The sequence below is a fragment of the Delphinapterus leucas genome, chromosome 1 (genome assembly GCF_059928025.1).
Source record: "Delphinapterus leucas isolate spDelLeu-1000000601 "Yukka" chromosome 1, BTC_Dleu_Yukka2, whole genome shotgun sequence".
Taxonomy (NCBI): domain Eukaryota; kingdom Metazoa; phylum Chordata; class Mammalia; order Artiodactyla; family Monodontidae; genus Delphinapterus; species Delphinapterus leucas.
Window position 1 is genome coordinate 73,420,341 of NC_143129.1, and position 27,432 is coordinate 73,447,772.

Here is a 27,432-nt window from a genome sequence, read left to right on the forward strand (position 1 = left end):
CAAAATCTGACTTTAGGTAAATCACTCTGCAACTAAATCACCTGGAGTCTCCCTGGGCACTGAGAGAGGTGTATGTATCAGTTAGGTGACTTTCTGCAGCAAGTACCAGGAAACTCCTCTCAGATGGCTTAAAGAAGAAATATTTTTCTATGTCACATATCAAGTTGTCTGAAGATAGGGCAGTTCGAGGGTTGGTTAATCTATAACTCAATAATGTCACCAGTCACCCAAATTTTTCTCTTTGTCTTGCTATCATTAGCATGTTAGCCACTTCCCTCATGTAAGCAACATGGCTGCAGCAGCTCCCAGCATCACATCCTTAAACATCACCATCTTCAAAGACTGACAGAGAATTTATTACTTCGTATGCCCCAGAATCCCCCCCAAGCAGATTGCCTCTGAGGGTTCATTGTCTAGAGCTGTATTACATGTTCAGTCCTAAGTCAATCACTGGCAAGGGAATTGATTCTCAAAGTGTGACCAGCAGTATTAACGTCATAATCTGTTAGAAATGCTAATTCTGGGGCCCCACCAGAATCAGAAAATCTGACAGGGGGGCCCACTTATTTGTGTTTTAACAAGTCCTCCAGATGACTCTGATGCAGCTCAAATATGAGAACCACTGACTTAGACTAACCAAAAACCACCTCCTGGGGCTAGGAAAAGGTCTAGCCTTCTCTAAAGCTCATGGCCACCATATATCTGAACAAAATCAGGTTCTGTCAGCCCGGAAGAAAGGGAGAAGTAGGCAAGGTCTGTACAGGAGAAAGCCCTGTTCTAGTGTTGATAATGAGTCTCTTAAGGATACAAGAAAGTCCATGGAGTAATACTGTCTCTTCCTTTCCACACACTCCTCAAAAATACATATTTTTTAGTATGTTTTCTTCAATTAAAAAATGTGAGGGAGGGACTTCCCCGGTGGTCCAGGGGTAAAGAATCCTCCTTCCAATGCAGGGGACGTGGGTTCGATCCCTGGTCAGGGAACTAAGATCCCACATGCTGTGGGGCGACTAAGCCCGTGCACCACAACTACTGAGCTCGCGTGCCTCAATGAGAGAGCCCATGTGCTGCAAACTACAGAGCCCAGGTGCCCTGGAGCCCACGTGCCACAACTAGAGAGAGAAAACCCGCATGCCACAACTAGAGAGAAGCCCACGTGCTGCAACTAAGACCGGACGCAGCCAAAAAAAAAAAAAAGTGAGGGAATTTCCTGGCCGTCCATTTGTTAGCAACCAGGGTTCTTGCCTTCCCCAATCAATAGAAATTAGAGGCCAGACAAGAAATTCAGGCAAGGCTTAATTGGGGCCCCTGTTGCAGCAGGAGGGAGCAAGGACAAAGCCCAAGTGGGGGCGAGCTTGTTCCTTATATGGGGGGAGGGTAGAGGTGCGTCCAGGGGTCAGGCCAAGGGGGTGGCTTAGGTGTTTCGCCCACCTTCTAGGTGGTGTTGTGTGCAAGGAGCGTGCTCAGTACCCTGTTTTTGCTCCAGGCTCTTCAAAAGTGGCAGTTGGAGTTTTTGGTCTCTTTGTACATTTTGGGTCCAGAATTTGCCCCAACTGTGCATGCACATAGTTATTTTTAATCCCATGTTATTTTTAATCCCATACAGTTTCTTTGTATTTTGTTGCTTGACGAGAGGTGTGTCCAGGTGCAAGCATTGCAGCACTGCAGCAAAGGTCCCAGGTCCCAGCAAAGGGTCCCAGGTCCCAGCCTGTCTCATTCCCCCCTGAGAGATTCTACACCCTTATTCTTAAGGAGTAAGGGGCCAGAGTTGTCTTCTTCTGAAACTTCTTCCTGCTGGACAGGGGCCACAGCCCTTAGCCTACCCTAGAGGTGTAGAAGTCCCTCACTGACTGTTCCAAGGACCTATAGGGACCTGGGCCACTTTCCGCTGGAATGGGCTGAATTCCTTGAGCCATCATGAGCCTTACTTCAAACTGTTGGAGGCTAAATGACACAAACTTAACCAAAAGGTTAAACAAACAAGGGCTAAAAAGAAGAAGAACATTGACAGTCATTAAAGGGCCTAGTAAGGGAGGGAACCAGGGTTAACTTTGGGCTTCCTTAACTGCTGGCCAGACAAGGGAGGCAAAATCATGAAGCCACTCTGCCTTGTTCGGCCAGAAGGTAATCAAGGTCCAGACGGTCGTCAAGAACCACATAAGCCAAGGAAGCAAGAGAGGTCCCAAGTCTCATTAAGGCTTCACATAGGAGCCAACCCACTACCTCATTTTACTTACCTGTTGATGGTGCCTGTCTTTTGAATAGGTATCTCAGATCTTCCACTGGCTCACAGGTGTATTGTTCTGTTGTGACCTGAGGGGTTTCCGCAGGTAAAAGCTTTAGTCTGGACAAATGTACCCAACTAGATATCTCTTGCAGTCTGACAGCAGTGGGGGTGGTTAAAGTTACTTTATAGGGGCCCTTCCATTTTGGCGATAGTTGGTCTTCAAGGGGACCCCTCTTTCCAGGTGTTAAGAAGAACTTGGTCCCCAGGGTTTATTTGTGAAGGAACTGTTCCTTCCTCTGTAGTTTCAGTGGGAGCTGGCAGTGCCTTGTGGGCATAATCCTGGATTGCCTTCTGAACTTGTCCTAGATTAAGAATATATCTCAGGGCCTGGTTCACTTCCTCATCTAGTAGAATGTCAGTAGTAAGAAAAGGCCTCCCATCGGTCATTTTAAATGGGCTAAGCCTCAGACCACTCCTCGGGGTTGGTCCAGGGTTCATGAGTTTTTTGGCAGAGCTTTGCTAAGGTTTTCTTTAAAGTATGGTTCATTTTCTCTACCTTCCCTGAAGACTGGGGGTGCCGAGAGGTGTGTAGCTCATAGATCCTATCCCTAGGGCCTTTGTGAGTCCCTGGGTGATTTTGGCTATAAAAGAGGGCCCGTTATCGCTCTGGAAGGACTTTGGAAGTCCAAACCGAGGAATTATTTCCTTTAAAAGGGACTTACAGACTTCCATAGCCTTTTCAGATCGGGTGGGGAAGGCTTCAACCCATCCTGTGAAAGTATCAATAAACACAAGAAGGTATTTATATCCTGATCGTGGGGGCATTTGGGTGAAATCTAACTGCCAGTCTTCCCCTGGATATGTCCCTCGGTGTGGATTGGCTTGAGTAACGAAAGGGGAATTGGATGGGTCTGTGGGTTATTACGGGCACATAAATCACAGGCAAGCATTACTTGTTTTTCTGTTCTTTTAAGCCCCGTCCCTGAAAAAGCCTTTTGCATCAAGTCCCATAGCGCATCCTCCCATAGTGGGTGGCATCATGTAAGCTCTTAGTGAGTTTCCATTGTTGGGCCTCAGGGATTAGAACCTTAGCCTCCTTTTTATACAAGCCTGTGCTTCCCTTCTCATAGCCCCATTTCTCAGCATTTTCTTGTTCCTGAGGGGAATACTGGAGAAGGCTAGGGAGTTCAGGAGGGCCAGTCAGTAGAGCCATAACTTGTTCAGGTTCCTGCAGTCGAGCTGCCTGTTTTGCTATTTGATCAGCTTTGCTGTTCCCTTGGTTCACAAAAGATCCATCCCTCTGATGGCCCCTACAGCGGACTACTGCTACCTAGGTCAGAAGCTGCACTGCTTCTAAAAGAGCCAGAATCAAATCTTTAAGTTTTATGGGGAAATTTTAGCAGTTAACATTCCTCTTTCTTTCCAAATGGCAGCATGAGCATGTAGCATGTGTAACCCATATTTAGAGTCAATAAAAATATTTAATTTCTTATCCTTCCCTAATTGCAAAGCTCTCATTAATGCAATTAGTTCAGCCTTCTGGGCTGATGGCTGGGGTGACAGGGCCTTGGCTTCTATGACTTCATCTAGACTAGCTATGGCATACCTTGCCTATCGGGTTCCCATTTCTACAAAACTGCTCCCATCAGTAAACCATCTGACCTCAGGGCTGTCAAGAGGCTCATCTAGAAGATCAGGCCTGCTGGAGTAAGTCTGTTCTACGGTCTCCATACACTGATGCTGCAAGTCTCCACTCTCGACTGCTGGAAGCAGAGTTGCTGGATTCAGGGTTTGGCACCCCTTTAAGGTAATGTCGGGGGCGTCTGTTACAAGGGCCTGATATCTTGTTAACCTTCCTCCAGTCAACCAATGATGTCCTTTGACTTCCAGCACAGATTGTACCTGATGAGGGCTTAACACATCTAAGTGTTGTCCCAGAGTGAGCTTGGAAGCGTCATTAACCAACAGGGCTGTGGCTGCTACTGCCCTAAGGCAGCTTGGCCATCCCAGCCCCACTGAGTCCAGTTGTTTTGAAAAGTAAGCCACTGGTCTCTGATCCGGTCCCAGCTTTTCGGTCAGGACTCCTAGTGCTATCCCTGACTTCTCACGAACATATAGGGTGAAGGGCTTGTCCAAATTTGGAAGCCCCAGTGCAGGTGCTCTACTCACCTCAGTCTTTAGAATCTCAAAGGCCTACTGGTGGTCCCTATTCCATGGAAGGGGTTCCCTTTCTCCTCCCTTTAGAGCCTCATATAGGGGTTTTGCTCTAAGGCCATAATTTGGAACCCAGATACGACAGAAACCAGCCATCCCAAGAAGCCTCGGAGTTGCCTCTTTGTGGTTGGAGATGGTAAAGCACTAACTGTTGTTTTTTGATCTATGGCCAGGGCTCGTGCCCCTAGGGTCAAAACATCCTAAACATTGAACCTGTTGCTGTGAGATCTGAGCCTTGTTTGGAGACACTTTACATCCCCTTTTTGACAGAAAATTTAGGACCCTAACAGTATTTTGATCTGAATCTTGTTTGGTCTCACTACTTATGAATAAATCATCAACATATTGTAGGAGAGTCCCGTTCTCAAGGCTCAGTTCCCTCAGTTCCCTTGCTAACGCATTTCCAAAAAGATGGGGGCTGTCCCGAAAACCCTGCAGAAGCACTATCCGGGTATACTGGGTAGCCTCCAGGGTGTCAGGGTCCCTCCATTCAAAGGCAAGAAGGTATTGAGAGTCTGGATGTAGGAGAATACAGAAAAATGCATCTTTGAGGTCCAAAACAGAGAAATACTGAGCGCTCCCTGGCACTTGGATGAGGGGGGTATATGGATTTGGCACCAGTGGGTGAATAGAGGTGACTGCCTCATTCACTGCTCATAATTCTTGCACAAACCAATACTCCCCGTTAGGCTTCTGAACAGGGAGGATCAGGGTGCTGCAAGGGGATTGGCAGGGCCTAATGAGTCCGTGTTTTAGGAACCTGCTGAGCAGCGGTTGGATTCCCCTCAGGGCCTCAGGCTTTAAAGGACAAGGATATTGTCTCTTCCAGGGGTATTTTCCCCAGGTTTAACCTTATTTTTATAGGGGGAACACATTTTGCCCTTCCTGGCCCCGAGATATACCAAACTGTAGGATCTACCCATTCTCTAATTCCTTGGGGGATGTCTTGGGGAATATTTTGATGACCAACAGGTGGGTCATCTGGGGCTACTAATAGACACATTCTCTGTTTGAATTATTTACGTCCTTGGGCTTCACCCTGTCCTAAGAATATAGTAGCTCCTAACTTACATAACAAATCTCTCCCCAGGAGAGGGACAGGGCATTCTGGCATATACAAAAAGGAGTGAGTAATAATAATGGACCTGATTCTGCAGGCAAGGGGAGACGTAAATCACCTCACCTTTGGCTGTCCATCAACTCCTGTCACAGCACAGTCCCGGTTGGAGAGGGGGCAGGCTGGCCAAGTCAGAACAGAGCAGGTGCCTCCAGTGCCTACAAGAAATTCATTTCTCCTACCTGCCACATCAAGGGTGACCCGAGGCTCCGCTGGAGTAACGAGGATGGATCGAGTGGGATCTGGAGGCTGGCAGGCACTCAGGCCTTATCAGTCAGCGTGCCGGCATCTCTCATCCGAGAGATTCGCAAGGAGCTGGGACCTGCTGGGGTTGCCGCTCGGGCATCCCACAGGAGGGTGCTCAGGACGTTCCCCCTTTCCAGTGCCCCCCTTCTGATAAAAGTCACACTGGTTTGGGCCAGGCAGCTTCTTGGTGGTCTGTCCAGCCTTCTCAGCCCTCCAGGTCCCCTCGAGGTGGTGGGTGAATCAGAGCAGCCAAAGGCTGCGTTTTATTAGCCTCTTATCCTTATTGGCCACCTCCATTAAGCCTCAGTTGTTATAGACCATGAAGGCCTGCTCTACCAAGGTTGACAACGGGGTTTGGGGCCCAGCCTCAAGCTTTTGCATTTTCTCCGGATATCAGGAGTAGCCTGGGTGATAATATGCATGGCCAATAATGTCCTCCCTTCTGCGGTCTTAGGGTCTGTATTGGTGTACTTCCTGAATGCCTCTGTCACCCAGCTCAGGAAGACTGCCGGGTCTTCATCTTTTTCCTCTCGGACCTTATCATAATTTACAGGCTTCACCATACACCTTTTCATTCCTTCTGACAGACAAGTAATATAATGTCTCATCCTAGCCTGGCCTACACATTCTTCATAGTCCCAGCGTGGGTCATGTTCTGGGATTGCATCCCCACCCGATAAATTTGGTGGCGTGGATTGGTGGCCAGCAGGCCATCTGCGTGTTCCCTGGCCTTTCTCAGTATACGCTCCTTTTCATCCAGGGTGCAACAGTGGGCCAGAACATCTGTGATGTCCTGCCAGGTGAGAGAGAATGTCAACCCCAGCGTGATAAATTCATCCCTAAACTTGTCAGGGTTCTCTGAGAACCTGCCAAACCTCTCCTTACAGATTAACCCAGTTCGTTTAGGATCTCTCTTTGGGATGTTCCAGGGGTCCCCTGAAGCACCCCAAAGTTAACTGGAAGTCAAGAGAATTTCAATTAGAATTTGATATTTGGGAAGTCTGTCAAAAACTTGAAAAACTTTTAAAACACCTGGTCAGAAAGAATCACAGGTCGCTGTGAAACCATTATTCCTTGAGCTTATGTGGGGAAAACGATATCAAAAGTAAACACAGATCACTTAAAGGCAGAGAAACTCACACAATCTGATATCAAAAGTATTCCAGGAAAACTTTGTTCTCTTATGAGAGAGAAAAACCAAATCCAGTCCTGTATCAGCCTACTCTCAGTAAAATCCATTTACCTAATTAGATTTAATGCAACCTTAGAAGACTCTGACTACATACAAAATTCTTTTCTCAATGTTCCCCTTCCGCAAACCTCCTATAACTTTCTGTACCCATATTTTGTCCCTTATTCTTTCCATTCAGAAATAACCAGCTCAGACTTCCCTGCTGGTGCAGCGGTTAAGAATCCACCTGCCAATGCAGGGGACCCGGGTTCGAGCCTTGGTCCGGAAGATCCCACATGCCACGGAGCAAATAAGCCCATGCACCACAACTACTGAGCCTGCGCTCTGGAGCCGCGAGCCACAACTACTGAGCCTGCATGCCACAACTACTGAAGCCCGTGCGCCTAGAGCCTGCCCTCCGCAACAAGAGAAGCCACCGCAGTGAGAAGCCCACGCACCACAACGAAGAGTAGCCCCTGCTCGCCGCAACTAGAGGAAGCCCGCGTGCAGCAACGAAGACCCAACGCAGCCAGTAAATAAATGAATAAATAAATAAAAAAATTTTTAAAAAGAAAAAACTTAAAAGACACAAACAAGAAGTTTTCAAGATTAAGGGGACGGGGGTGCAGGTGTGAAGACCAAGGGAGAGGTAAAGGGAGGAGGGACAGAAAAGACTGAAAAAGAGAAAGAGACAGAAAGAGAGATTGCCTTTTCAACCTGCCCCCTGCTGGTGTCTCTTCAGGCACCAACCCGTGCGCTTCCAGAAAGGGCCAGTGAAGGAGGCAGCACCCTGTACACTGCCCACCGCCCACTGGGGTGATCAAGCCCAGAAACCAGCCAGTTGTACGTCGTCTGCAGGACTGCAACCCACAGGTGGGACTCTCACCCATGCATACAATTTGTACGTTGTCTTGTACGAGATGGATGGGCACCTGGGCCGGACAGCTGGTGTTTGTCACGTGGAGTAAAACTGAAGCTTTATTCTCACCCAGACACTCCAAGGACAAAGCCAGTGGCAGAGCTGAGCTCTGCTGAAGTAAAGAGATAAGGTGCCCACTCCTGAGGTCAAGAAAAACCTCCCTGTCTGCACATGTGCAGGAAGGCTCCTTGGGGGTCAAAAATGGAGGGGGCACCACCCCATAATAAGTGTGGACATGCACCCACACGCCTCTGGGGTGGGATCCATCTTAGCAAAAAGTTGGGCACGCATGTTGGGGAGGGTCCTGGGACCAGTCAGTTGTGAAAAAAGAAACGAGATAATTGGCCAAAGGTAAACGGAGACCCAGAAGAACTGTCCTATACAAGGGATTTAAATCACCTCTTTACTGCGCTCCTCCTTAGAGAGGACGCCCATACCCTTTCTCTCTGGGCGTGTATTTCTGCCTTGCTTCTGTCTTAGATAAACAAACTGCTTCTCTGTGTGCTCTCCCATTCCTTGTGCTGTGTCTTTAATAATAAACTTTGTACCTGTTTTAACAGTTTTTGCCTCCTTGAAACATTCTTGCTTTCAAATTGGGGAAAGAACCAGGGCCACTTCACTTCTAACCTCTGGCCCCTGGTGGCCTAGCAGTTAGGATTCCTGGTTTTCATCCAGGCTACTCAGATTCAATTCCTGGGCAGGGAACTAAGATGTCTCTTCAGGACCACTCACCGATGTCCCTCCGAGATCAGTCTGTGGGTCCCCGACCCACAGGTGGGACTCTCACCCACACGTACCCCAGTATATAGACTTCTCTTGGCGGCAGGAAAATAAAGGGGAGAATATTGGGACAATCGGACTTCCAACCACTACATGAGATGAGGTTTCAACCTCTATCAGGCTCATAGATCTCTGGTCAGGGAGAGGCCGCTGGACCAAGGTCTGCATGGTATGAGGCGAGCCTCTCCCATCTCTGCTTGTCCCCCGTTGCTGGTCAGAGGGAGCATGGTCTCACAAGCTGAGAGGAGTGACACTGTAGCTGTCCTATGTCCACTCTCTCAGAAGGAGATGACAGAAGTCAGAGAGGACAGAGAGAGGAGAGGACAGAGAGAGAAGTAGAGAGAGATCAGGAGAGGGAAAAGGGAAAATGGGAGGGGGAAAAAGAACAAAGAGGAGGGGGAAAGCGTTGCTTGAATGAGGGTACTGAGGCCCCCAGGGACCAGGAAGTTAGACTTACCAAATGCGGTGACGCTGAAACAAGAGGTTCAGGTGGCCGCTTGTCACCCACGGGGAAGCTGTGTTCGTGGTCCTGGAGGGGCCCAGATCCTCTCCCCCCCCTCATTGCGTGCCACAAAATATGTTACCAACCAGGGTTCTTGACCTTTCCCAATCAATAGAAATTGACTAGAGACCAGACAAGAAATTCAGGCAAGGCTTTATTGGGGCCCCTCCTGCAGCAGCGGGTAGCGGGAACAAACAACAAGTTCCCTTGCTTGGTCACTCCCTGAGGGAGGAGGCAAGCTTGTTCCTTATGTGGGGTAAGGGTAGGGGTGTGTCCAGGGGGTCGGAACAGAGGGGTGGCTTAGGTGTTTTGCCCACCTCTTAGGTGGGGTTGTGTGCAGGGAGCATGCTCAGTACCCTGCTTTTGCTCAGGACACCCTGTTTTTGCTCCAAGCTCTTCAAAAGTTGCAGTTGGGTTTTTTGGTCTCTTTGTATCTTTTGGGTCCAGAATTTGTGCCAACTGTGCCTGCACAGTTATTTTCAGTCCCATACAGTTTCTTTGTATTTTGTTGCTTGAGGAGAGGTGTGTCCTGGTGCAAGCCTTGCAGCACTGCAGCAAAATGTCCCAAGTCCCAGCCTGTCTCACAGTGGTTAGGACTCCAAGCTTTCACTGCCGGGGCCCGGGTTCAATCCCTGGTCTAGGAACTAAGATCCCACAAGCTGCACGGCCAAAAAAAAAAAAAAGGGAAAATATTGAGTGGTGTGTGCATTTGTGTGCCTATGTGTATGTGGAATTGTAAGAAAGCAAGTTGCAGAATAATTATGTCATGTAATATGTAAACAATAACAACAAAAATGAACAAAATATAAATATGTAAGGGTAGATGTGTGTTTACATGAATATGAATGTACAGGGAAAGTTCTGGAAGGACAACAAATTTCTCAGTGGTTATCCTTGAAGAGGGGAGTGAAATTGGGGGAGAGAGGTATCACTGTCACTTTTACTTTATTTACTTCTGAATTAGAAGAATATAGAAAGAGAAAGAATATATTATAGATAATGTGTGTATTTTCCAAAAAAATTGTTTAAAGCACCAACACAAAATATAGGTGAGAGGAACAAGGACTGAATCTCTAGGAATGGTTCTGAGCTCTGCTCACATTCCCACTGATGAAGGAATAGCACTAATGAAAAACCAAAACAAAACAGTATTTCCATTTCCCTTTCAAAATTAAGGTTTCTTTTCAGTGTCACTTTTATTTTTCTAGTAGGTTTATCTGGTTTGCATGGAAGAGAAAGCATGAGTTCAATTTTTATAATTAACTTTTAAATCTTAGAGCTATTAATTTGCTAGCTCTGTTAGAAAATTCCTTGGGCTCTCAAAAATAGCCCAGTGGCCTTCATTAGGATTTTCAAAAGACAAAGTTTACTACTTTTGATACCGAAAAAGCTTTATCAAGAAGTCCAGGATCTTGTTCAGCTCATCCAAAAGAATGTGGGCAAGGAACACGTAACACAAAGAAAAACACACAGAGACTGAGTAGCAAGGAGAACAAAGAAGCAGTTTATTTAGGGCAGAAGCGAAAGTTTTACACACTCAGAAAAGAAGAGTGTGGGCGTCCTCCCAAGTGAGGCCAGCCCCGCGGAATTTTTGATCTCCTTTTTAATCTTATTTTTAGGTTTTTGAATGGGTGGGGGTCTTTTTGATTAACGGTGGAATATTCATTGAGGGGAGGGTTGAAGTGTGGCCTGGATGCACCAGGTTGCATCAGCTCCTGGTCCTGTGCACTTGTCTCCTGAAGCCACCGTACATGCACTCTAAGAGTTGTTTTCCCTTAAATTTTTCCATACTAGTCGAGGGAGCCCCACAGGTGGAAGCTCCTACAGGGTCATGAGGCAACCTGTGCATTTTTTTTGCGCATGCTCCTCGATTTTCATGGTGAGAGTTTCTCATTCAGATGCTACAATGTTCCTGCTTTAGAAGTCATTCCTCCATGCATCATGGCCTCATTAAGTGCAAAACAAGGAAGGGTCTTTGCCTTCTCCCTAATGCGTATACATGAGGAGGCTGTCCTTGGGTTCGGCCCTGACTTTCCTGCCTCACTTTCTGCAATGCCTAGAAATTACAAGTGGAAGCCAGCATTCAAAATGATAGAATATTAAAATGGAAAGAACTAGACATACTCTAGCTCAATTACCTCACTTACAGATGAGGAAACAGAACTTTAGGAAAGAGAAGTGGCTCGACAGCTGGACTCTGTCAGACTGAAACCAAAACCTGGATTTCCTTCCCCCTCAACCAGTATCTTTACCATAACACATCACCAACTTAAAATTCTGCAAGTTTGGGAGGAGTCTAAGTGTGTTCTGATGTGAGATAACAAGGTAGGGCATTTGCATATAACATCAATTTCTGTAAAGCTCTTCCACGTCAATAAGCTATATTAGTTCAGTGGCCGCTGCTAAACTACAGGCAGTGGTTTAAGGTTACACCACAAAATCGATTTCATTTCCTTGTAGTTTTCTTCCCTTGTGTCTGTCTCTTCCTATTTTTGGAGTTGTTCTCTCATCTTGACTGCTTTTATGTGTTTCTATATTCACATCTGTTTCCAGACCTCTGTGCGTGTGTCTTATTCTGTGTGCATTTTCCATCTATGTTTGAGATTCAGTGTCTGTGAACCTGGGTACTTTCTTAGTATTTTTTACTTTCCGAGCGCCTTTATCTTTCTCAGTTTTCCCCCATTTTTTTATGAAAAAGCCTACAGATGATACTAGCCCCTAGCTGTTTGCTTCTTCCCAGGGGAGGCCCCAGATATAGTGGAGCAGCTATAAGCCATCCCTACCATGCCCTGTCTGAATTCCTGACCCATATAATCCATGAGAACAATAAAATAGTTAATTTACACCATAATGATTATTATTTTAAATTTTGGGATGGTTTGTTACACAGCAGTTGATAGCTGGAATTCTCGTCCTGGGCTACGCCAAAGACGACCAGGCCAGCCTGCCTCATACACTCCCTCTCCTGACTCTGTGTCTTGGATGACTTCACTGAACTTCTACCTGCCTTCATTCTAGTATTTCCGCAATCCAATTGCACCGCTTTGGAGGTTCTACAGGTGGCATAATCTACCTGCATTCCTGCTCAGGACTGCTCTCGGCAAGCTAGTCAGACAGTCGTTGGCCTGAATACTACTGAAGAAAAGTTACCAACACTGAGGATTGGCCTAGCTACAAATCCATAAACTTCAACCTCTGCTGGGCCCGTGGCATTGCTTGGCAATCCTTTTACATGTAAACTGTCAGCTCCTTCTCCTATTCACTGTAATGGTCATTCTAAACCTTCTCTGGTATCCTTAAGCCCCCTACTATCATCACCTTCACCCCCTCTTTCTCAACAGATGACCGACTCCTTACCCAAGAAAATCAAGGCTAGCAGATACAAACTACTTTAACGTTGTTATTCAATATCTGAAAATAGATTTGCATGTGCATCTTTCTCACCTCCTGCTTTTAGCTCAGAGAGAGAGGTGTTCCATACCCAGTTCAGAGCCAACTCTCCACCCATGTTCTATTCTCATGTCTTTAGGATCTGCACTTGCTTCATCAGGTATTCCTTCCTTATCACGCATCCAACTTCTCCCACTCTGCTGACTTCTTCCCAAAGACCCGTAAACAAGTTCAAATCTTTACTTAAAACAAAACAAAGTCTCCCTTTTTTTCCTTGACCCCCTCTAGTTACCATCTTCTTCTTTTTTTTTAATTTATTTATTTTTGGCTGTGTTGGGTTTTCATTGCTGCACGCAGGCTTTCTCTAGTTGCGGCGAGCAGGGCTACTCTTCATTGCGGTGTGCAGGCTTCTCATTGCGGTGGCTTCTCTTGTAGCTGAGCACAGGCTGTAGGCACGCAGGCTTCAGTAGTTGTGGCGCATGGGCTTAATTGCTCTGCGGAATGTGAGATCTTCGTGGACCAGGGCTCGAATCTGGGTCCCCTGCATTGGCAGGTGGATTCTTAGCCGCTGTGCCAACAGGGAAGTTCATAAGTACCATCTTCTAATTCTCCTTTCTTACTGTATCACTCAGGGCTCTTGATAATAAGCAACTGTATCAGATTCTGGATATATTCAGTTTAAAGAAAGGAATTTATCGTGGTGGGGGAAGCTGGAGGTAGATCAGCCTATCCCACTGTTGTGGTGAATGGGACCCAACCATCTCCCTCTCTTCTAAGTGAATCTTGCTTATGAGTGAATAAGTCTCAACTATTCAGAATTCAACATCCCAGAAAAGACAAACTGGCCAAGCCTAGATCACATGCCTGCTCTTTGGCTTTCTGTATTAGTCAACTCAGGCTGCCATAACAAAGTACCACAGACTGGGGAGCTTAAACCACAGAAATTTATTTTCCCACAGTTCTGGGTGCTAGAAGTCAGAGATCAAGGTGTTGTCAGGGTTTTATTTTCCTGTGGCCTCTCTCCTTGGCTTATAGATAGCCATCTTTTTAAAAAATATTTATTTATTTATTTTTTGGCTTCATTGGGTCTTAGTTGCGGCACACAAGATCTTTCGCTGCAGCGCACGGGCTCCAGAGTACATGGGCTCTGTAGTTGCGGCACTCAGGCTCTCTAGTTGTGGCACGCTGGCTTAGTTGCCCTGCAGCATGTGGGATCTTAGTTCCCTGACCAAGGATTGAACTGGTGTCCCTTGCATTGCAAGATGGATTCTTAACCAGTGGACCACCAGGGAAGTCCTGATAGCCATCTTCTTTTTTTTTTTTTCTTTTTTTTTTTGGCTGCATTGGGTCTTCGTTGCTGCACGTGGGCTTTCTCTAGTTGCAGCGAGCAGGGGCTACTCTTTGTTGCAGTACGCAGGCTTCTTATTGTGGTGGCTTCTCTTGTTGCAGAGCACAGGCTCTAAGCACATGGGTTTCAGTAGTTGTGGCACATGGGCTCAGTAGTTGTGGTGCACGGGCTCAGTTGCTCCGAGGCATGTGGGATCTTCCCCGACCAGGGCCCGAACCCGTGTCCCCTGCATTGGCAGGCGGATTTTTAACCACTGCACCACCAGGGAAGTCCACAATAGCCATCTTCTTGTGTCTTCACATGGTCTTCCTTCTGTGCATGTCTGTGTCCTAATCCCCTCTTGTTATAACTGTACCAGTCATACTGGGTTAGGGTCCACCATAATGACCTCATTTTAACTTTAAAGTCCCTATCTCAGAATATGGCCTCATTCTGAGGTACTGGGGATTAGGACTTCAACATATAAATTTAGGGGAGACAAAATTTAGCCCATAACACGGGCCCAAGGTGACGGAAGGGGAGATCTGACTCCTTTGGCTTCTGTAGTAAGAAGCAATTACCACTTTCTATGGACTACTCACAGTGGGGGTTTCCCCCAGGGACACTGAGGTGCTGATAAGAAGGGGGAAAGGAGTGGATCCCCTCTGTTATGCTTTCTCTGTTATGAAAGCATAACAGAGATTCTTAAAAGGAGTAGTAACTCATTAAAACACTATTTCATTTCTACTCAGTCTTCAACCAAAAGTTATCAAGTTCCTGGCCCCCAACCCCAGCCCCTGACATTGCTCAGGCAAAGGTCATGAATTGTTCCCAGATCGCCACATCGAAAGAACTCTTTCTTGAACTTTTCTACAGCATTTTATACTGTTAACTTCTCCCTCCTTGAAGAGCTGTCCTCCCTGGGCTGTCCTGTTCTCCTCACTTCTTTAGCCCCTCTTACCCAATCTCCTTTGTCAGCTATTCTTCCTTTACACACCCTGTCAAAGTTGCTGAGTGTCAAGTTTCTGTCGTTGGTCCTCTCCTCTCCCCCTCCCCACCTCTCCCCTCATTTCCCCTTCCTTTGCCTCACTGTTCCCCTTTTTTCTCACTCAATACTCTTATAATCAGAGAGGTGATATTTATACTTCATCTTAACCTAGGATCTTTGGATGGGCTTCACAGGCAGCTTCTTAGATTATAGGGAAAATGATGTGTATGTGTGCGTTTTTTTCTTGGGAGAGGGCCTAAAGCTTTTATCAAAAGTTTAAAACAGGGCTTCCCTGGTGGCACAGTGGTGGAGAGTCCGCCTGCCGATGCAGGGGACACGGGTTCGTGCCCCGGTCCGGGAAGATCCCACATGCCGCGGAGCGGCTGGGCCCGTGAGCCATGGCCGCTGAGCCTGCGCGTCTGGAGTCTGTGCTCCGCAAGGGGAGACGCCACAACAGTGAGAGGCCCGCGTACCACAAAAAAAAAAAAAAAAGTTTAAAACATCAACCATGTTGGTGCCTCCTAAATCTTCTTCTGTCCAGATCCTTCTGAGTTCCAGAGCCATAAGTCCAACTGCCTACTTGGCATCTCCACCTAAAATCACCACCAACCTCCAACTCAGTGTCAAAAGCTGAGATCATTATCTCCCTCTCCCAAAGCCTGCTCCTCTTCCTCTATTTCTTATGTCCAGGAAATGTGTCACCATCCTCCTGATCACCCAAATTAGAAAGTTGAGCATCACCTAGTCCCTCCTTCTCCATCATTCCTCATTGCCAATCACTCAGCCAAATCCCGTCCGTTCTACTTTCTTAACATCTCTCCTGGATGCTTCCATTGCATTTTCACTTTTTTATCAGAGAATCTCCTATCTTTCAGCTAAACTGTTAAAATAACTTCCCAAATTTTCCCTCCACCTTCAATCTTTCTCCCCTCCAACCTGTTTCTTGGACTGTGTCATTCCCCAGCTTAAAACCTTGATGATCAGTTTTACATTTCGTAAAAACTACTATGATAGCAGTTCCAGAACATACAAGTTGTTCACCGTGACATACAAAGTCCTTTATGATCACCCAATAAATATTAATTGAATGACTAGTCTATTCCAGGCACTGTGCAATATGCTGCGGATACAATGATGAACAAGAGGAACAGATTCCCTACCCTCAAAGAACTTATAGTCCACAAATGTGATGAGGACTACAAAGGAGAAGCACAAGCTCCTGAAGGAGTACAGGGGATGGGAGTGTCACAACGTAAGTCAGAAAAAGAGAGAAGGCCTCAACCTCCTGTGTTGCACTTCTAATAGTCATCAACCGGTATGGTTCCAGATGTGGAACCAACAACTCTATATGCATTATTTCATTGAAACCTCACAACAACTCCTTGGGGTTAGTACCATTTTTGTTAGCCCAAGTTTAGAGATATGGAAACTGAGACCTCAACAGGTTAAATAAACAGTGGAGTTGGAATTCCATCCCACACTCACCTGAAACACAGTCCTCATAACCCTTTAAGAGCCTGTGCTTCTCCTCTGTCGTACTCACGAACCCTGTGGAGCTATACCCAGCTCTGTAAACATGCCAGCCTATTTCACTCCAAGTCTCTGCTGATGCGGTTCCTTTTGCCTGAAACGACTATTTCCCTCAAAAGCCTTCCTGCTGAACACATAATTATCTTCTGTGATCCAATTAAAGTGTTCTGTCTTCCACGTGGACTCCTCCCCCAGACAGAATTAGCCACTGGCTTCTTCGTGCATACACAGAATTTCAGAAGTACTGTCATAATCCCTAAAGCACTTCAGAGGCTCATCTGGTAGTCTCCCCTTAAGAAGCTATAAATCCCGGGGAATGATAACTGATGAACTCTGTAATCTCAGAACCTTGTGCTGTGGCTGTCATTTCAACACTAGGGAATAGAAGAAGGGAGGGAGTAAAGAAAAGGATGAGGGAGAAAAGAAAAAGCAAGCGTGGAGACAAACACTCCAGCCTAAAATAGGCCAAGACCATCTGTCCTTCTTTTAAAAATTTGCATTTTACCTATCACTGTAAAATTAACGCATACCACCCCAACACACTCAGCTGGAGGATTGTTCAGGAAAACCTGCAGAACGTTTCCCATTCTTCTGCTGTCCTCCTGTGCTCTCCCTCCTCTCCTTCCTGTCTAGCCCAGCCTCTCGGCAGCTGACAATTCCTCCCTCCATTTGAAGGCCACAGACAGGAAACGAATCAACAAGAAAATAAAACCTCAAAGAAGGAAAACTGAAGTGAATGCCTTGCACCACATCACGTTGCAGAAAGCCACTTCAGTAGCAATGAACAACAGAGAGCGCTGAGGGGTAGCCACCTTTCACCTCAGAAATCACAGAGAGCCCTGAAGGTACTCTTCCTGTTTTAGGTTTCCCAGATAAGCGTCTGAAGTACTATATGACGGAGCCTGAAGATTTCAGATACTAGTCTGGATTTTGGAAGGTGTAAACAAATCACTTAAGAGGGAGCACTAGAATGTCCATCTTAGTCAGACGTCTAATCCAAGGGCCTGTGGGGGAGGGTTGCTGCAGGAACGTGTTGGGGGAGGACGGGAATGGTGGAGGATCAATTATAATTCTACTCAGGAGCAAAACAAAACAGAAATCAAAACCTGTGAAGTCGCTTTTGTTTGCCTCTGGAGTGGAAAGGGGCATGAGTCCGAAGCAGTGGTCAGCAGGCACTTGTGCCGGGCCCTGCCTCCACTCTACCCCTGCCAAACATCGCTGGCTCATTTCTGTCTGCTGCTGACCTCCTGGGCTTTTCCAAGGCTTTTCCAAGTGAGACCTGCCCCAGATGTCCAGGAATCTGCTGGGCGCATGATATGGCCAAGCAGAGCCGTTTGATTTTCTGTCTGAGATCTGGACTGATGTGAGAGCAAACAAAGTAGGGGTGAGGATGGGGGAGGGTATGGGTCTGTATGTGTTGGCAGGAGAGATGTTGAGAAAAGAGGAGAAGAGGTTAGCAACCTTACCACTTCCTAACCACTGCGCCTACACTTTTTCTGGAAAGAAGCCCTGGAACTCAGGCTGCTAGGCTCACAGACCAGCTGAGGCCCATTGGGTCCCTGAGGGGCCCAAGGTAACCTGAACTACTGTGGCCCAGCACAGCCCTCATAACACTGGGGTGAAGGTAGAATGCTCTGGTCCTCGCTTCACCCTGCCCCCTTCCCCCCCCCCACCCCGTTTCCACCTTTTCTGTGTTCTTTCCAACCTTTCAGTGGTAACTCCTCCTCCCAGAGCCCATTTCTCTCCCACTGCCTGTGTTTCTTTTACTAGAGGATGCAAAGCTCATGATCGAATTCACACGAAGGAGTTAGTAAGAGATCCCAGAGGCATATGCATTTCCAATTTTAAAAGAAAATGTTGGTAGAGATAATATTGGGGTGAGGGACACTTCTAATGATTTAAATGACTGCTTTCTGTAGGCAGGCCCTGGCTGGGTGGAGATGGGTCTGGGCCAAGCAGGAGAGTGAGACGTTTTGAGGTAGAACAAGAGACCCCCTGAGGGAATGTCCTCCTTATGGAGTCTCATTCCCAGGGTCCTGTTGTCCTGTTCGTGTCACCGGGTGGATCCCAGCCAGAGAGGTGGGGATTCATTTGTCAGCGTTCAGATTCAGGAATCAGATGACATTTCCAGAAAAGGAAACTGATGAGCAATAGGCTTGAGGGGTGGGGAGAAGGGCTGTGTATTTCCTCTCTTCAAGTCAACTAGGTCCCCTTAGGGCTCTGCTATCTGTGGTGACTTGTCTACTCCAATGCACAACATGTGGCGGGTGCTACCGCCAACGGCTCTGCTGCTTCTAGGTAAGTCAGAATCACCCTGCCTGGGAGTTGAGCTCAAGACGCCCTGGGTTCAGCAGACATCCCTTTTCAGGCAAGGGATGAGATCCCCTACCAAGGGATAGGACCCCTTACCATGTCTATAGATTTAGATTTAGCTTCTAGGAGACAAAGCTTCAAGCATTAGAGATGTGGAGAATTGCTGGCCCTGATTGGGGCATAATCAGGAGGTGAAGGGGGACGTGAGGTCTCCATTACTTCACCCCTCTGGGTCTCAGTTTTTCTATCTATAAACTGAAGAGCATGGACTAGATGGTCCTGAAGGTCTGTCTCTTCCATTCTCACATTCCAGTGCTCCTCTCTAAGTCTTTTAATTTCCTCCCTTTCCAGGGGACTTGGGGTGAGGTTGTTTTTATGGTTTGATTCAGGGATATTCGATCTGTACCCTCAATCTGGGAGTTCGAACGGGGACCACAGAGTAAGGGAATGGTGTTGAAAACAGGGGCTTGGGTGGACAAGGGAGTAGGAGGCACAGACATTGGAGACCAGAGGACAGGCAATGGGAGAGCTATCCACTATATTTATCTTGATTCTTGGGAACACAGGCCTCCCAGGGCAGAGGTGGGCAGGGGAGTTTAAACTCACTCCACACTCCAGTCACCCTGATCTCTGCTGCTACTCAATACCTGTTTCACTCTTTTTTCTTACAGTTTCAGCTGGCACGCAAGCTGGTGAGTTTGCTTCGTGGTCTTGGATGGGTCAAGTGAGGAATGTAAATGTGCAACAGCCACAGGGTATTAGGAAATGTTCTTTGCATAGGAAATTGCTGATGTGGGGCTGGCAGGGGTAATTCCCCCAACACAGTAGGGCTTGGCCCTATGCTTCTCTGGCCAGTTTTGCTCAAGATAAAGAGAGACCAAGAAGGAGGCCAGGGCTTCCCTGGTGGCGCAGTGGTTGAGAGTCCGCCTGCCGATGCAGGGGACACGGGTTCGTGCCCCGGTCCGGGAGGATCCCACATGCCGCGGAGCGGCTGGGCCCGTGAGCCGTGGCCGCTGAGCCTGCGCGTCCGGAGCCTGTGCTCCACAACGGGAGAGGCCACAACAGTGCGAGGCAAAAAGAAGGAGGCCAAGCCTCTCCAAGCCAATATGCTCAGACTGAGTGCTACGCTAAGGTTGAGTTGCCAACTCTCGGTTCGCAGTGGGTTTTGAGCCTCCCTGGGAATGCCAGTGTAGGGCTGGCTCATTTCCTGCCCTTATCTACATTCTCTTGACTCCTCAGCAGATCTCCCAAAGGCTGTGGTGCTCCTAGACCCTCAATGGGACCGGGTGCTCAAGGATGACCACGTGACTCTGAAGTGCCAGGGGGACTACCCTCTTGGAGACAATTCCACACAGTGGTGGCACAATGGGACTCTCATCCCAAACCAGGCCTCCAGCTACTTCATCACAGATGCCAAAGTTGAGGATAGTGGAGACTACAAGTGTCAGACAGGCCTCTCCACACTCAGCGACCCGGTGAAGCTAAAAGTCTACGTGGGTGAGTAGGTGAAGGGGAAAAGGGAAATCACCAATAAATGGTAAAAAAAAAAAACAGGCCCTGAAAGACTTGAGAAGCACTGGAAGATGATGTTCCTGGGGCTTAAAACTAAGATGAGATGATCTGTAGTCCTACTGAATTATATCAGATTGCAGTCCTAGCTATAAGTAGGCCTTAGGTAAAAAGTCAAAGCCTGGCATATACTACAGGACTGCTGCACTGCACAATTCCAGGAATCAGCATTCGCATAGAATACATACAGCATGCATGGCGTCACCTGAAGGTCAGGGCATGACACTGATGCTCAGTAATAGTTACTGAATAAATTAATGAATCCGTTTTAGGACCCCGATCCCCTCACTGTCAGACACACAGTGCCCTAAGCTACCCCACAAGCCACCCCTAATTCACCAGAATCTCTCTCTCTCTCTTCCCATCAATGCCACACTCAAAATATACACTTCAGCATAAATTTGGCCGTGTGATATCTCTCCTAATAGAGATATATGTACCCATTCAGCCTGCATATTCATCATGGAATCAGTCTTTGTGTATTAACAGAATCCACTCATTAGATGCAAGTAGAAGAAGTATTTTGGAGGCAGAGATCTCTCCTGGTGTCCCTGAAATCACACCACATAGCCCGGTACCTGCAGCGTCACCTTGTTAAGCCTGACTCTATTTTCATGGCTGCCCCATCTGTATATTGTATGTGAGTGGAACAAGTCTGGAGGGGAAGGAGGGCCTAATGAAGGTGGACCTGCAACAGAATTCCATGGAATCTGAAGCTGATTTTCTTGGCTTCTTTGCCTGACTGTGTCATTTAGCTGACATTGTTCTCAGTCTACAGAGCTGCAAAGAGGAATGTCTATTATCTAGCTAGGTGAGAGATAGATGGCCACCTATGATCAAATAAAATGGGGAATTACCAACAGGAAGCAATAGACAAATCATATCTGGTAGTTATTACCTTGTCTTAAACTTGGCTCTAGAAACTGACTTTAGAAGTCTAATCGGTGAGAACTGTTTTAAACTGTGACCAAGAGCATTAACTTCAGCAGGCAAACTCCTGATCATTCTTTAGGACCCATTTCACTTATCTCCTTGTCTGAGAAGCTTTCCTTACTTTCTTTGGGCAGAATTTCTTTGCTCCGTTCTCTTTGGTCCTTCAGTCCTTTGTTCTTAGCCTGTTGTAGCACTTATCACACTGTATTGTAATTATTTCTATGTCTAGATCACAGATTCTTTGATGTGTCTTAGTCATCTGGGTATCCCCAGTCTGCACAACATAGTAAGTGCTCAATAAAATATTAGTTTAACGAATGTACATATGGACATTCACTGAGTCCATGACAGCCAGAATGGAACAAGAATGTTCCCCCCAAAGAAACCAGACCATATATATACATATATGATTACATAATATTTAAGTCCATGTTTTTTCTTTTTTTCTGAGCATACATACTTTTTGTATTCTGTCTTTTTAACTTAACATTGTCTGATGAATGTTTTCTCATGTCATTTTAAAATTCTTATGCAATATCATTTTTAATTATTCAGGACAACTTCCTGACCACAATTTCAAGTTCTCTCTGTGGGTGTGGAGCCTGGTTACTTGGCAAGGCAGTTGTGAAAACAAGCATCTTGGTGACATAACATTCTCTCTCTCAGAGGCTGTGCTCAGTAATGAAGATGGCCTTGCTGAGACGCTGTGGCCCTTCAGAAACCACCAATTACCATCAGCACTACCACACATGCTTTTTTTTTCCCCTCCCTGACTTTTTTTTTTTTAAGATTTAATTTAATTTTTTTCTTTTTTGGCTGCACGCAGGCTTTCTCTAGTTGTGGCAAGCGGAGGCTACTCTTTGTTGCGGTGCACGGACTTCTCATTGCAGTGGCTTCTCTTGTTGCAGAGCACAGGCTCTAGGCAAACAGGCTTCAGTAGTTGTGGCTTGCGGGCTCTAGAGTGCAGGCTCGGTAGTTGTGGTGCACGGGGTTAGTTGCTCCGTGGCATGTGGGGTCTTTCCGGACCAGGGATCAAACCCATGTCCCCTGCATTGGCAGGCGGATTGTTAACCACTGCGCCACCCGGGAAGTCCCCCGTCCCTGACTTTTATATTGAGGTCTCCTTCATGATTTCTGCAGCCACTCCTGTGGCCACTCAGTAACCTTCTTCCTGACTGTCTGCAAGAGTCTTCCAATATTCCTACAGCTGTCCATTCCTTCTGAAGTCTACCTTTCCTTTAATTGGGCAAATCATCATTTTCTAATACAATTTTTACTCTTTGATCTAGAACTTACAATGGCTCCTTATTACCTGCCATAGCAAATCCAAGTGTAGCCATTAAGGACACTGCAAATTGCTTCTCACCTGCCTCATCACTTAGACCCTATGCTCTAACCTTATGTTTTGACCATGTGTGTGTCTCTCCCTCTCCACCATTAGACAAAAGTTCTTGGTGTGGCTTGAGCTCTCTTTCAGGGCCCAGTTGGCTTTTTCCCAAAGAAAGCTATGTTAGGATGGCTCCCCGTCTGGCTTTCCATCATCCCCCAGGATCTGGGTGGTGAGCATCCCCTTCACAAAAGCTTTGCACTGAATGCTGAGGCCTCCTGGGCCTGTGTTCTCTTTGTGTCTTTCAGGCTGGCTGTTGCTCCAGGCCCCTCGGTGGGTGGTCCAGGAGGGGGAGCCCATTCAGCTGAAGTGTCACAGTTGGAAGAAAACTACTGTACGAAAGGTTCAATTTTTCCAGAATGGCCAAGGCAAGCAGTTTTCTTATCAGAATTCTGACTTCTACATTCCAGAAGCAAAACTTGAACACAGTGGCTCCTACTTCTGCAGGGGGATTATCGGGAGTAAAAACGAGTCTTCAGAGGCTATGAACATCACTGTTCAAGGTAAGAGATGTGCAGAGCGCATCTAAAGGGCCCAGAGCACCATGTGTGGGGACTCTGCCTTCACACTGGGAAGATGAGTTGGGAGGAGATTGCTGACCATTCCACAGACGTCTTTACAAGGGTCATTCTTATGCAATATCATTTTTAGTTATTCAGGACAACTTCCTGACCACAATTTCAAGTTCTCTCTGTGGGTGTGGAGCCTGGTTACTTGGCAAGGCAGTTGTGAAAACAAGTATCTTGGTGCGGAAGTCACATTTCCTCCCCCATAAATATGCCTGTCCTTACCTCATTCTAACTATATCCATAATGTTATCTGTCTCTATCATGCTGGCCCATCATTACCTGTTCTCCTTTCCCCTCCAAGCCTCAAGTCATAGCCAAAAGCGAAGTTGGCAGTAGTGCCTCACTTTCTCACAGAAAGACCCATAACCTGTGTTCTGGCTCTGCTGCTAATTAACCACGTAACTATGGCCAGTTAGACTCTCTGAACCTCAGTTTCCACTTCTGTAACAAAGACATGCTGAACTTTATTGGGCATCTTTCAATGTGCTGGACACTGTGCTGAGTGCTTCTTTACATGCAACTAGTCTGATGATCATAGTAACCCCTCACAACAACATTAAGAGATCGGTAATATTGCCTCTACAGATGAAGTAACTGAGGTGGAAAAAAGGGAGGGGGGTAATTAATGTGTCTCCAAGGGCACACCAGAGATTCAAAGCCTGTATACTGATCCACCAGATAAAATGAAAGGATTGGACAGGCGCCAATGTCCTATGACAGAATTTTGAATTCCACTAAGTCACTTAGAAAACATCTCCAGTCTCTGTAGTACCATCCTCCAGGGTCAGAGATCCCCTGCCACCGTGCTCCTGGGCTTCCTAATTTCACAAAACTTCCACCTGTAATCAGACTAAGACATTTGTTGTAAGCAATTTACATGTAGTAAGACAGCAAGATAGCCACACATCTTCTGAGATTTTAACAAAACAATGCCATAATTTGTATAAAAAAAACTTCATCACAATTTAAATTGAAAATAAATACTCTCAAATAGAGAATGAGAAAGCAAATAATAAAGAAAATGGGGGCAAAATGCCAAAAATTAGTAAATCTAGGTAAAGAATATATGAGAGTTATTTATACTTTACTGGTAACCTTTTTTTTTAAGTTTGAAATTAAATCAAAATTAAGAGTTAAAAAAATTAAGACTAAAAATCCACTCTAATGTTACCAGTTTATAGACTACAGTGAGGAATGACTTTAAAATAACAATATTAAGGGCTAAGAGGTTGAGAACAAGCAAATTCTACCTCTTTCCATTTTGGGTTATTAGTTACTGAGCCGTGATAAAGAAATATTATCAATTTTCTGACGGTAAGTAGCAGATTTCAATGGTTCACTTTTTTTTTTTTTTTAGATTTCCTTTCGTGGGGTAAAATCAATGAGTATTATTTTGAGACACAAGAGAAAGTTACTGAATTAAGAAATAATGTTCTCACACCAACTTAAACTTTGACTACTTTCAGAATTTCACACAAAACCCAGCTACAACCTACCTTGCTCAGCGCTACGTCACATACCTCCATCAAACATGAAAACACTTTTGCTCAGGTAGCATTAAGATCCAGACTCAGTGGGAGGAAGCTATGGCTTTCCGCCAGACTCCCCCATATTCCTTAGAATCTGTCTCTTAGCAGGTGTCAGAAAGACTTTCCACTGATGACTTCACTGTTTATTCCAAATTTCTGCCTTAACAAATGTCATTTTATTCTCATCCCTCTGCTTCTCCCATTAGGTCAAGAAAATCCACCAACCAGCTCATCATTCTTTCCACCTTGGCACCAAATCACTTTCTTCCTGGTGATGGGACTCCTGTTTGCAGTGGACACGGGGCTGTATTTTTCTGTGAAGAGAGCCCTTCGAAACTCAAAGGAGGACTGGAGGAATGGCAAAGTCACATGGACTCAGGGCCCTCAGGGCAAATGAGGGTAATAAAAGCAGCATCCCCATCCCCTGGGGGTGATAAAAGAAGCATTTCTGAACCTCTTTCTAAATTCACAGCCCCACCATGCCCAACAGGCATCTCTGGGAGCAGCAGGAAAATTACACCTCAGACTCTAGGCTGAGGGTCCTTCACCCAACTCTGTTTTCTCTTGGTCTCCTATGGAAAGGAAAGGACTGTGATCTTCAAGTGCCAACAGTGAAGCCGCAGTGAGCAGCTGCATTACCAGGAATAGAAGTCTCAGAGCGACATGGATGCTTTCTCTATTCTAACCATTCCGTCCCAGCAAAGCAACAATACAGACTCTTGATGATTACCCTTGATGTATGAATATTGTCCTTAAATAAATGGATATGTAAATAAGAGAATTCATGGTTGAGAACCAGCTGGATAGTAGTCTGCATCTGTTGCTTCAGGGCTGGCTGCCTTCAAGGCACCCTAAAACTCCTTCTAGACAGACTGTGGGTATGTCTGGGGGGTCTAGGGGAGACAGCAGAACCAATGAAGGGGGTGGCTAAGAAAGAGCAGGGTAGCCCAGGAAAGACCAGAGAAGACCACCACCTGGGCTGTCTTCCTAGAATATGAGCCATGGTAGATAGAGGTAAAAGAAAATCACAGAGGTGATGTAGAATAGAGTTTTTCATGGGAGCCCATGTCAGAATTGGGATGGTCTGCAAGTATACAATGATCAACCCTCTTAATGTCATGAGTAGGAAATGGTCCAGGAAGGGGTGTAGGGGTTGGAGGATTTAGAAAAGAAAGCACAGAATAAGGCCATTGGAAGGAGAGCAACATTGTTGTCCCGGATTAAGCTCAGTGAACAGAGATACCTCCACATCCAAACAGAGAAAGCATGAGAAGAAGTCAACCACAACTGCACAGGAAAGAATGGGTAGGAGGTGAGAATGCTTTTACTGGGCACAATAGTGAGAATTAGAGAGCAGTGGCAGGGACTATAAAACCAGCTTTTCCGTTTTAGTATCTAATTCAGATATAGCTTTGATCACATCATCCTTTAAACAGATGTTGGATAACCAATATTAAACGTACTGAACTCTACTGAGTTAAATTATGAAACTTTGAAATCCCTCAGCATGTCGGTAACAATGGAGTAGAGGTGGAGAAGGCAATCACTGCCTATCACAGTGATAAGCTATCTCTCTTTGTGTTTCAGAAGTTTTAAATAGAACCATTTCTTGATTTCAGTAAGTTATTTTACAAGATCCTGCTTCTACTGTCAGGCAGAAGATGGAAAAGCCATGGTAATAAAACAAGAATGAAAAAAATCCTTTTTTCCTCCCATTGTCCAAAATTCTATCAGTGAAACAGAGCAGGACCCTATGGTCCTTGTCCCCCATGTCCTCTGCCTGCCTTTTGTCTGTGGAAAACCTTTAGCCAAAGAATAAGTTTAATCAGAGAAGTGAGAAAATGCAGAAACAAAGGAAAACAGTCAAAGGAGACCAAATTGTAATAGTTTAGTCATTAAGCATAGTCAAGGACCTTTAGTTCCTTCTCAAAGGCTATAGATAATATTCTGAGCCATTTCCTGTGAGTTGTCTTATAGTTACTGAAACCCGACCCGGTGGAAAGAGTTAACTACATGATGTCCAGATTGTAGCCATGACAAAATTCCACAATTTTGGAATTGTGGAATTCCAAGAATTGGAACTGCCACGAGAATTGGAACTGCCACAATTCCAAGAATTGGCCTCAAGGAAATGGGAACAAACCGACCCTCAAACTGAAGACGAACTGTACTTAAAACAATCGAGATGACACTGTTTAGACCACCCATGACCAATTTCAAGATGACTGTCAGAGCTGACTGTGCTGTTTCTGCATGTAGCGCCCTCCCGCAACCTATAAAATCTCTTGCCCACTGATTGTCAGTGAGGGGAGTCGGCCTTTGGACAGGGTCCACCCCTCCCCCCAGGTTGCTGACGTCCAAAATAAAGCAAACTTTCTTTTCCACCAGCCTTGCCTCTTTACTAGCTTTTGAGCGGCGAGCAGCCCGACCCCACTTTCGGTTACCTAGGGATTAGTTTGGGTCGTTGAGGAACCCCTCTCGCCTCAGCAACCATCTCACCACAATTCATATGAAGTAGTCAGCTTGCTAATTCACCAAATCTTGTTGGGACAACGGGGCAAAGGGAAAATTTCATAGGTGGTATTGGATAGGAGGATGAATGAGAATTAGAGGTAGTTTTAGAGCATGGTGCAGGAAAGAGCTATGAAGGAGGTGGGGCCTGGGCAGAGGTATATGGCCAGCCTAATTGTGTCAATTATGAGCTTTATGCCAAGACAATTC

At 46.1% G+C, this 27,432-nt stretch overlaps 2 protein-coding genes across 21 annotated transcripts in view; one reads left to right on the top strand and one right to left on the bottom strand.

Moving 5' to 3' along the window:
* Positions 1-9,302, bottom strand: part of LOC111170424 (low affinity immunoglobulin gamma Fc region receptor II) — a 47,703-nt gene extending 38,401 nt beyond the window's left edge. For 5 of the 19 annotated variants that reach the window (XM_089912253.1, XM_089912217.1, XM_089912172.1 and 2 more), the window contains exons 1-3: positions 9,132-9,246; positions 5,625-5,716; positions 2,238-2,313 (exon numbers count right to left, since the gene is read on the bottom strand). Coding sequence is in view for 5 of the 19 variants with exons in the window: in XM_089912176.1 (XP_089768302.1) it covers positions 2,238-2,313; positions 9,132-9,236 (181 nt within the window). In the remaining 14 variants the exon portion in view is untranslated. Of the gene's footprint in view, positions 1-2,237; positions 2,314-5,624; positions 5,717-9,131 lie in introns of all 19 variants that reach the window. The other 14 variants (XR_016393344.1, XR_016393345.1, XR_016393346.1 and 11 more) reach the window with 8 other exon arrangements.
* A 9,293-nt stretch (positions 9,303-18,595) lies between these two features.
* On the top strand, positions 18,596-27,098 carry LOC111170413 (low affinity immunoglobulin gamma Fc region receptor III-A). 2 transcript variants are annotated; one of them, XM_022565556.3, is made up of 5 exons: positions 18,596-18,709; positions 19,396-19,416; positions 19,967-20,221; positions 22,862-23,116; positions 24,918-27,098. In XM_022565556.3, the coding sequence occupies exons 1-5, from the start codon at positions 18,661-18,663 to the stop codon at positions 25,106-25,108; spliced, it is 771 nt and encodes a 256-aa protein (XP_022421264.1). In that variant the 5' UTR covers positions 18,596-18,660; the 3' UTR covers positions 25,109-27,098. The 2 variants fall into 2 exon arrangements, with proteins under 2 accessions (XP_022421264.1, XP_022421263.1); XM_022565555.2 differs by having other exon boundaries at positions 18,599-18,709; positions 19,964-20,221.
* The last annotated feature ends 334 nt before the right edge of the window (positions 27,099-27,432 follow it).

Bases quoted from the DNA above. Each gene is read 5' to 3' on its own strand.
- LOC111170413 (XM_022565555.2), top strand. From the start codon at position 18,661: ATGCACAACATGTGGCGGGTGCTACCGCCAACGGCTCTGCTGCTTCTA. The intron at 18,710-19,395 runs GTAAGTCAGAAT...TTTTTCTTACAG, and splicing joins AACGGCTCTGCTGCTTCTAG to TTTCAGCTGGCACGCAAGCT. The intron at 23,117-24,917 runs GTAAGAGATGTG...TTCTCCCATTAG, and splicing joins TATGAACATCACTGTTCAAG to GTCAAGAAAATCCACCAACC.